This window comes from Diachasmimorpha longicaudata, chromosome 5, assembly GCF_034640455.1.
Source record: "Diachasmimorpha longicaudata isolate KC_UGA_2023 chromosome 5, iyDiaLong2, whole genome shotgun sequence".
Classification (NCBI taxonomy): domain Eukaryota; kingdom Metazoa; phylum Arthropoda; class Insecta; order Hymenoptera; family Braconidae; genus Diachasmimorpha; species Diachasmimorpha longicaudata.
Genome location: NC_087229.1, coordinates 2,647,687 through 2,658,338, shown reverse-complemented (window position 1 = coordinate 2,658,338; position 10,652 = coordinate 2,647,687). Strand labels below are relative to the sequence as shown.

The 10,652-nt window shown below is 36.5% G+C and overlaps 1 protein-coding gene and 1 long non-coding RNA gene across 2 annotated transcripts; one reads left to right on the top strand and one right to left on the bottom strand.

Moving 5' to 3' along the window:
- The first annotated feature begins 1,393 nt into the window (after positions 1-1,393).
- LOC135162156 (PI-PLC X domain-containing protein 2-like) lies at positions 1,394-4,608 on the top strand. Its single transcript, XM_064120333.1, has 6 exons — positions 1,394-1,735; positions 2,035-2,249; positions 2,861-3,071; positions 3,259-3,523; positions 3,906-4,165; positions 4,336-4,608. The coding sequence occupies exons 1-5, from the start codon at positions 1,438-1,440 to the stop codon at positions 4,162-4,164; spliced, it is 1,248 nt and encodes a 415-aa protein (XP_063976403.1). The 5' UTR covers positions 1,394-1,437; the 3' UTR covers position 4,165; positions 4,336-4,608.
- Positions 4,557-10,652, bottom strand: LOC135162172 (uncharacterized). Its single transcript, XR_010298914.1, has 3 exons — positions 10,344-10,652; positions 6,014-6,347; positions 4,557-4,697 (listed from the first exon to the last, which is right to left on the bottom strand). It is a non-coding gene; the product is annotated as an uncharacterized LOC135162172 (long non-coding RNA).

Sequence of the window (10,652 nt, the reverse complement as noted above, 5' to 3'; positions counted from 1 at the left end):
CCCATTGATCAAAAATCTTAAAACCCACAGTTGTGTGTGTTGTACATATCCCATATTATTTGAATCGAAATTGTCTTCAAGAGGTTTTTTATCTCCTTAAAATACATGAAAATTCCACGCATTTTAAACATCTTTCCACACTTGAGTTGGACAGACAATTTTCTGGAATTTGAAGATTTTCAGGGGGAACTGGAAACGTTTTCCTGCATCTGGAAGTTATTCCATTCATTTAAAGGATGATTATTCCCACTGAGCATAATCCTGAAGTGGAAGCCCACCCTACATTCTTACCACAAGCGACAAATAGTAAGCACTCCAGAAACCTAATTAGATCTTCGCACCTATTCGTGCTTCATAAATATAGAGGAGAAGTACAGATATTTATTATTCCACCACATTTTTTATGGTATCGGATTTTTTTGATTTAATGAAGTATCTCTATCGTAAACAAACTACTTTGTCTTAAGCCGTGTTTATTTTCGACACTTCGTATATTTTACAATATATTATCATTGGTAATTTCCGATAGCAATCCTCTGGAGCGCTCACACTATTTCATTACTATTCGAATTTTCAGATACTCATTTCCAAACTTGGGGTACTAGTTTTTCGATGATTTGTATTTTGAAGTGAAATTTGACTCATAAATATTGAAACTATTATCGTGCGAGCATGAATATTAACCATAATCTGTAAGCTAATGGCGCATACGCTTCATTTTGAAGTACGATGGACTATACATGTACTATTAGAATTCAGAAATGAAGTGGAAGCCTATCTCATATCTTCTTTGTCCTACGGCTTCGTGTTTACCGACAATTATTTTTGCTTCAATTATCAATTGATTATAGATAGGGAATTGCAAAATAAAATCAGCATTTTAGTTGTAAATTTCAAGAGGAAATAGAATAGGAAATGTGGGATTTAATTTTATAACAATTATTAGATTTAGATTATATAGATAAATTATTTAGATAGATTAGAATTATTAGATTTAGATTTAGTGGTATTTGAATTGAGCTTTTTTGAAATTTTTCCCGTCAATGCACTTGGATTTTCCTGGTGAAACCAGGATCAGCGATAATCTTGTTTCACACGTGATTTAATTAGTTCGGAAGCGAATAGATCGGATTAAAAGACTATTCAGCTCGTGGACTTCACGGGAAAATTCGCAATATTCTCCAGCTGAAGTATAATCTCACTTCAGTCGAATCAAGTCGCATGTACGTATAGCGATGTCCATCGTTGACAGCACAGAAGAATAATAAATATCCTGTCACATAATATTGAGATCAGTATCACAATGAGCAACAGACCATAAATATTCACGATTCTCAACTCTTATCGTTTATATTTATGATGCACATTTTTACCTTTAAAACCAATGTAACACCCGGCGTATTAGTCAGTGCAAAATATTTTAACAAACTAACAACAATGTATCGTATAGTACTTTCATACATTGCACACATTTGTTTATTCAAAGCAGTATTATCCAAAGATCTTGACAACATAATCATTGTTTTTTCTTCCGGCGCTATTACAGCGACTCAAGTACCGAATGAATTAAGAATTTATTACCATCACCCTGATTTTGTTAAAGGGGATACTTTGAGAGTTTATGATGTCGAGCCTAAGTCTTGGCGACAGGCAAAACCGAGATTCGTGAAAAAAATAAAAAGAGTTAGTGCCTTTGTGAGAACTGGTCTGCGAGCACCACCGCCCTTTGGAATGGGTAAGTACACCCACACCAATTACATAACATAAAGTTTGTTTTTCAATTAAAATAAAGTTGTACTGGTTATCTGTTTAATATAAAATAAACATTTTTCCCATTTGAAAAATTATTTTTATATCATTTTTCCCATTTGAAAAATTATTTTTATATCATTTTTCCCATTTGAAAAATCATTTTTATATCATTTTTCCTCAAGAACACGGAAAACATAAAATTATCTCGAGTTATGCAAAAGAGGTACTTTTCACACAGTGTGGCGAAAAAAAATATTGCTCAGTGACTTGACAATGTTTCAGATAAATATTACGCAATGATCATCCGGAATGATACCTCTCTAAAGCGTTACAGCGATCCGGGACGATTCCATTGGATGGAAGATCGTAAAGCTTTGATACAAAATTTGAGTCTGCCTAATCTTTTCATCCCCGGTACCCATGATTCTGGGTCGTACCAGCGACCTGGTAAAGATGGAATTATCAAGAATCTTACTGCAAATTGGGCCATTTGCCAGGTTTGCTATCGTTAATATTTCAAGTCATTGAACAGCTCAGCGCAGTATGGAGACATGCTCAATCTCTTGGTGCGCCATAAAGTCCGGTAGCAAATACCCTCGCAGAGGATGGCGGTGAATAGGGTAGGGTACTGCGATGCTGGTCGATGGATTAAATCATTGATTAAAGACTATCAGGACGGAGCATAAGCTCTAGTTTCATGTGAGAACGCTACGCAGAGAGAATTTTTTTCTAGAATTCTAGGACGAGTTTGCTTAAAAAAATTATGTCACGTTTTTTGAGGCCTTTATAGTTTTACATATTTACAATATAGGAGATATTAGATTGGGGTCTTTATTGGGGTTTTCTCCAATAAAATTTCCAATGCTAGACACTTTGTGCCTCTGTTCCAGTGTTAGGCCTAGAAATATTCTAAAAAATTTCTCTCCGTGGACGGATTCGTGAAATCAAAATTATTCAACTTTTCATTACATAATTCACGTGTTACGTTTGAAAGAATACAGAATATTGTATTTTTAATTGGAATGGTGAATTCGGAAGTTCGTTATTGAATTGAATAAAGAGGTTTTCGAATGCCATTAATATCTTACATGAGTGGACGTTTTCGTAGGACGCATCAATTTTCGAGCAATTGGAATCAGGCGTCCGATTCCTTGACATAAGGCCCGCGTGCCGGAAGGTGAGAGGTTCCTGTAAAACATATTATGTTAACCATGGACCTGTACAAATGGTCCCCATGAGTCAAGTTATTCATGATGTTGACCTGTTCTTGAACATAACTAAAGAAATAGTGATCCTTTCCGTGAAGCAATTTCCAAGTGGTGAGTATTGACTATAAATTTGCTGTATCGATAAGTATTATAAAAAGGTGATAGGTTTGTATTTCTAATTGTTGTAAGACAAACTGTAGAATAAAATTAAATGTCATGAAGATAAGTGGTTTGGTTTAAGCTACTCAACTTTTTTGTCAGAGTGCTGATTATTCCAATCTAATGTCACATATTTCAGGTTTTGACAATGAGAAGGATCACAGGCGCTTCATGAAATATTTAAAGGACGAATTGAGTCGTCATATTTTCAAACACTCAAGTGCTGAAACGGGCTGGAAAACTCCGTTGAGTAATTACTGGTCGGAGAATAAGAGATTAATCATATCGTACACTGATAAGAACTATCTGGATTCGGAAACTTTCTGGCCCGGGATAGAACAACGATGGTGCAACTGTCGTGATTTTTCAACTCTCCATGACTTCCTTGAGTCTCCAGCTAAGTGGTGAGCAACAAGAACTTCTGAAAGACCTTTGAAAAAATTTGTCTTCCTAAAAGTAATAACTGATAAACAGGACTGTTTCATCCTAAACCATAGGTGTTCGTTACCCGATATTTGCAACCGACACTTAGTCGATTTTCGTCTCTCGGTTTTTTTTCTTCAAAAGCTAAAACAAAATTGTTGACTAAAAATTATTATACGAAGCTCATGGTTTGCCTCATAATTACTGTGGTGTTGAAATTCACCTAATTGTTGAAAAAATGAATGAACAATTGTTGAATTTCACCGCCCAGTTTTTGAAAGCCAAATAATCTAATAACTTTCTTTGGGAAACTTAGATTATATTTCTCCACGAAACTTATACTGTCTTTGTCATACTTCGAAGGAACTCGACTGTAGTCCCCGTAGCAGACATGGCTGAATTAACTCATAATGTAGGAAGCGTTGTGACGGATCTCACACCGTTGACAGACAATAGTATACGTGCCTGGGCAGATGAAGCTGGGGAGTTCATTCCGGAATGGTATCACGAGGAATTTAATGCATCTGCTAATATTGTTGCAGTTGATTTTCTTCATGCCAGTGGAATCGTGGATCTTGCTATATGGTGGAATGAAAAAAGGGCCCTACGGTCTGGCCGTTAAGGTTTTTAATTAAAATTCAATATAGATCACTTCAAGACTTACTTGTCAATCTAAAAAAACCAAACGCGTTCACTAAAGGATCGCTTTCCGTTACAGAAAAATTCAGTATCACTATTCTCGAAATTTGGAAAATTATTCTCTGGAGTTGTCTGATTTTTTGTTTATTTTCAGGGAAAAATGGAGTAGACATTGAGTTATATTTGATGCTTCCACGAAATTCTGAATTTTTATTTCCAAGATGTTATGAAATTTCAGTACAATTTTGCAGCAGAGTAGAGTGAAATATGTCCTGTGACCGTCGTCACCCCCTGAAGCAGTGGAATAAATATATTCAGTCGAACGAAATATAAAATCTCACGAGACTGTTGATGAAAACTTTCTGTTGTCCACAAGTAAATTACTTTAACACAATAAAAGACGTCTGCAGACGTCTTCTTCTAATGATCTCTAAAATCTTCCCTTTTATTATGTATCTGTACTGTGTCCTCATGTACGAAGAATCCGTCACGCTGAGGACGAGAATCTCTCTTCCCCTTGTGAAAAAAAAATAACGAGAGTCACTTGATATTGTTTGCATGGAACTGTTTTCTATAGTAAATAATAGTTGTTTGATTAAAGTGAATCATCCCAAGTGTCCACCCGTGGTTCAATCAATTACCCAATCATGCTTTCATCCAAGGACCCAATGGCTTTTCCCCTCGCCCACACCCTGATCTAATTATTGTCGTAGCTTACTCTGAGCTGAGGCACACCCCTTGGATAATATCTCAGGGATACGTTTCGATGCTAACAATAATTAAAGAAGAATAAATAACATCAAAGCAAATGAAATTGTTTCAGGAGAGGAGGACCGTTTGCTCACAATTCAGATGAAATAATCTCAGTTTTTCGATTTGCCAAGGAAACATGAGGTTTTGAAACGTTAGAAAAAAATTAATTAGCACATTCCAGAAGAATTAACGTTTTCATGATGTTGAGCCTCTGCTGACGCTCACCCGTATGCACCCTCATTGCACAATGTACGATGAATTAGCGAAAATGCCACAAAGTGTTTTCATCTATGTGCCCTCTCCCCTGACGCGTTCATACCACACTTGCCATCCATGTATGCCGCAAAGTGCCAACTTTGCGCGCCCCTTTCTCACCCTTCTATTCTATTCATAAACGTGACATCAGGTTGATGGGGACACCGTACTAATTTACCGATATAGTGAGAAGTGAATTGTCAGTGTCAGACACTACTTACTCAGCAGTTTCGCCATTCTAGGGAGAATAAATTGGTTTAGAATACTGACGCTACGAATTTTACTGTTATAAAGACATACAGGGTGTATATGAAAGCATTATAATGAACGTCCAAATGTATTTACGGTCTAAATAACTCTCTTTCATTATTTTTTTCGACGTAATTTAATATTAAATACTCGTGGCTTATAACCAAATTTTCAATGTAGTTAAAAATCTACATATGTACATTTTCTTGATTTTATGGTAAGAAACTCCCATAAGTTTTGAAATACTCGTTAAGCTCCAGCCAACGCGATCCAGATCATCGAATTTTCCGTGAAAAATTTATGATCTTTTCCCTTACAATCGAAATGAGCGTCGCTCTCCTGACAATTACTAAAGTGTCAAGGTAGTTTCAAACTTATTCTGCCATTGCACCGGTCTATATTTAATTCAACATAAAAAATAATTCATTTCTCCTTCTCTTAGCATATATATTGCCTACAATGAACTCACCCAAGATTTTTCTTAATTCACCCCAAATATTCCCCAAAGAATGTGCCTTTCTCTGAGTAACATTTTTCTGATTTATGCCCCCGAGATGAAACTTTTTATGTCTTACCCGGCATTCGAAGAAAAGCGAGCGGAAAATCTCGGCAAAATTTGTGGGAAGTATGATTAACACCCACCAGAATACCAGGATAATTAAGATCGCTCACGTGTCCCCAATAGTTGTCACATCGACCCGTAACTTGGGAGTGCACACACGTGCGATCGACGGACAGTGGGTGAGGGAGGTGACGGGGATGAGCAGTTTTATGGTCGATCCTGGGTGGATTTTACGGTTGGCCCTGGACCCCCAGAACATGCCGAATTACACTCGTGAAATTGCCAGTCGTCTCTGCACTCTGTGTCGCAACTGATAGCACTTTCATTCCAACGAGTGTGATCAAATCCTGTGGGTGAAAAAAAAAAAATAGAGACAGATAAAAAGGAATTAACAAAAATGACAAAACCCCTCAGAGGAGACATGACAGTAAAATCATTTGAAAGAGAAATTCCATTTGACTAATGAAGTAGCAAAATAATTGAAGCATACTTTTGGCCAGGAAGGAATGGTTAAACGAAAAAAATGAGATTCATTACGAAATTAATTATACAGAGAGGGAAATTCACGACACAAAGTTTCGTAATACCCGAGACGTTGTGTCGGGGTGTACCCTGGGTCCTTGGTAAAATTCGGAGGGAAAATACAGAGGGGTGCGACAGTGTAGCGACGCTTTGGATATTAGTGTTCTTGGGTGAAGGAGAACGAAGGAGGAAGGAGAAGGAGAAAAGGTAACGCTTTGGACAGACGTGTTTTCTACTTAATGGAAATTACGGTTTTTGGGGGGGGGGGGGGTTTCCGGTGATTTTTTTGAGGCAATAAATCATGATTTGGTCTCCCTTTCGAGAAATGAGAGAGGAAAAATGAGATAAACAGCATTCTATATAGTCACGGAAGAAGAGATAATTCAGAAATTATTCAGGAGCCCAGGGAAGAAAAGTTTTAGATTCCATAAACAAGTTGGGGATTTCATGGTACTCATGGTTTAGGAAGGTACACTATTAAAAATGAGAAACAAATTACAAGAGGTACTTGCTCAGTCTAATTTAGAGATGGTAGGAGGGGAGGGGGTGGGGGGAGAGGATCGTCAAAATTCTTCTGAAGCCTTCACCGTGTATTTAAGCATAAAAACTTTGTTCTTGAAAATCATTGATTGTGCGCCGTTAAGAAACTTCAATTTCCGTTGGAAAAAAAAGGTAAAGACTCGAGACGGTTTCCACCATTATTTTTTCTCTCTTCCAATGAATTTCGTTACTTTTCCAGTTGTTTTCTTGTTTCTTTCAAAGTAGAAATCGACACTGAATAGCTACTCCGCACAGTCTCCTTTATCTTGCTCGGGAAAAGGCCACTGTCTCCTTGAATTTCGTGTCTCTTGTTCTTTTTTTTTTTTCACCAGTCTCAACGTATTCTCCGTACCTCCAGAAAATAAACTTGGAGAGATTCAAATCGAGTTGCCGAGAGTGAATAAAATCCCCGGATTCATCAATTTGATTTTATTCTATCTCTATGCCGATCCTCACCACCAATCGAATTTTAATTTAGAAAAGATGCATGGAAAACCAATAGGGATTTTCACGTCATAAATTTATGCAGCGGACGAGATTTCCCTGGATATATATGAAAATATATTCGGATGGGAGGTTTATCTCGCAGGAAGAATTTCTGTAATAATACTGGTCCAATTTGATTGAATCATAATTGAATTAATGGATGCAGAGCGTAACATTTCATGTGACTACAAGTGGAGCATTGAATATAAACGCATTAGCCAATTATCAATAATGATAATAGGTAATGTTATCGAGTAGTGAGCAACACATGAAATAATTGTTGTTGCGTACTATGGATTGCTGATTATAGACTAATCATGTGGCCGTGGAAATTGAATAGGGTGGAGAACCTTTCGTGCAAAACAATCCATTATTACGAACAATGAGAAGGAAAAATCTAAAGAATTATTATTGGATTTCATAAATTCATAAATGTGGGGATACTTTTAAAAAGATAAAACAGCTAAAATTTTTTAGATAAACACTTTCATTACTAAGAAATATTTACAATGTTTCTGATATGAAAACACTCATGAAAAATACTATCTAAACTTCTACGTCTAATGCCTCACATGAGGACTTCGTCTGCCTACTTCGCTCCTCGATTTCCAACTAACTGCTAATTCAAAATATCATCCCTTGGCACCCCCAATTCCTCCACCATTGTTATCGGGCCCTGCTCGCCATTTTCCATCTCTGGAAAATTCTCCAAACGTGGCGGAATGGGCCAGCCAATGGTCCAGGCGTCATTACTGAGGGTGCGTGGGTTCTACTTCAATAAAATAATAAAACTAGGTTCAAAACTTGATCCCACATCATAATAGAATACCTTAAACGCCGTAGACATCTGTCTACCATATTCGACAGACTCCCATTTTTCATAATACTACCTCCAAAATTTTCCCCGACACTACATAAATATTACGTAAAAAACGTTAGAAAATTCGTAGATAAGAATTATCATCCTGAAAAGCTAAAAATTGATATGAGTGAGATATTCCAGGTGGATGACCTCACTAACCTCATCATATTTATCCACTCGAAACTGTTTCAATCTTCTCTCATATTTTCACTATCAAACTTTCCCCTTACCAATTTTTTCAATTAAATTTTGATGAAATTGAAGTTTTTCCTTCCTATAATCTCCATTAAATCATCTTATTATTAGTTTTGAGTTTCAGATATATTAAATTTCTCCGTGGTGCTGAGAATCATCTTCAGCACCCAGTTAAATGAAACTGACGTCTCAAGAGAGAAAACTTATAACCCAACGCACTCAAAGTTTCCCGTGGGAGTTTATGAACATGATACAGGAGCTACTCCCATGGTTAAGCCCAAATGAACGACATGTGATAGGTTAAAAGGGTGCACACGTTCACTTCACCGGTAAGTTCTGAAAAAAAACTCAAATTGACTAAACAAAAATTCCCATTCACACGTGCCTTTAACACGGATAAAAAGGGAATACATGGGAGGGCCCTAATTCTTCACCACAGGAGGCTGACTAACATCCAGCAATTATAACTTTCGATACCACACCCATAAGGGCGATGGAATATACAGCGGGTGGTTGTTGCGACCCCTCTCTATAACGTTACTCCGTGCTTCCATAAACATTCCAACCCTTCGTATGCCCTTGGGTACTGTAAACTAATGGCGTACGAGTACAGTGGAGTACCGTCTTTCGTGGTTTCCTGGCTCACTACTTATAAAATCCCCCACTTCCTGGCCTTTGCTACATCTAAATCTTCACTTCTATTTTCCCGGAGTGTTAATCAAGTTTTGAAAGGGAGAGATCGTAAAGAGGAGCGAATTCAAGTCATAAACATGAAAGTTGATTTTTTTCAGAGGATATGACAGGGAATGAAAAGCTCGATGAGAATGGAAGAAGGTTATATGCATTTTATTTTGAATTTATTCATTTTCTGAGGGAATAGTATGGAGACTTAAGGGGTTATTCTCATGTGAGCACTTCAAAAAATCGATTTTTTTTTTTATATTTTGACAGTAAAACCTATTGAAAACATGCTGTGAAAAATTCAGACCGAAATTCATAGTATTTGATAAGTTACAGCTCATAGTCGCCGACGTGTCGTAAGCGATTGTCTACCAGGCTTTCAACTTTAAACGCGTTTTTCTCGAATCATCATTTTCTGAAACGGTCAAGATCCTACAAGAAAAAGTATTCAACCGATTGCTTTAAAATTTACATATGTTCTTCTACTCATTTATAGTTATCGTCCCTACCACAATTGTTTATTTTCGACAATATCTTCATATTTTTTTAAACGATTTGTAACGAAAAAGAACGAGATTTTCGTGATTTTTTTTTTTGAAGTTCGATATTTTTTTTTGTTTTTAATGAAATTGATTATATTTGGTAGGGACGATAGCCACAGATCTACTGAATAATAATCTATTCGATTTTTTTATGTCAGACAACATGAACAGCCGTTATCACCTTGACCAGTGAACTACCTTTTTTTGTTGGGGACTCCTTTGACTTAAAAAAAATATATGTTAAAAATGTAAAAAACGAAAAAAAAAAATTTTTTCGTATATTTCAAAATACAAATAAAAATATATTGAAAAATCAACATGATTGAAGTTTGTTGTCGCATAAAAAAAAATTCCGAAAAAGTGGTAAAATATAGGTGTTCACATGAGAATAACCCCTTAACGAAACTGTACGAAAACGTAGCTGTTTGAGGAATAACTATGAAATTTGCTGGGATTAGGGGAAGTGGGACAATTGGTGGTAGAAAATAATTATTATCACAAATGGTCCACGAAACCTATTGCTGATGTACTTTATTAGGCGTGAGCCTTGGGTCCTTATTACACAAATTATCTCTCGTGGAATTTATCGCGTTGCGTATCTCATTAATAATTCCTTGAATTGCTAACACTCCGTTGATTTTACAAAATAAAGTCTTAATAGATGATGTACTTGAAAAAACCGGTAAACTTATACGTTCCTTATAACATATCTAAACGCCCGATTTTAATTTCTCGTTAGAGACTTTAGACACAATTTATAGATGAGAACTGCTCTGATTGAGTTTCCGAAACTAACTAACCGCTTTGCGGTTGTTCTACGTGAA

Bases quoted from the DNA above. Each gene is read 5' to 3' on its own strand.
- LOC135162156 (XM_064120333.1), top strand. From the start codon at position 1,438: ATGTATCGTATAGTACTTTCATACATTGCACACATTTGTTTATTCAAA. The intron at 1,736-2,034 runs GTAAGTACACCC...ACAATGTTTCAG, and splicing joins ACCACCGCCCTTTGGAATGG to ATAAATATTACGCAATGATC. The intron at 2,250-2,860 runs GTTTGCTATCGT...ACGTTTTCGTAG, and splicing joins CAAATTGGGCCATTTGCCAG to GACGCATCAATTTTCGAGCA.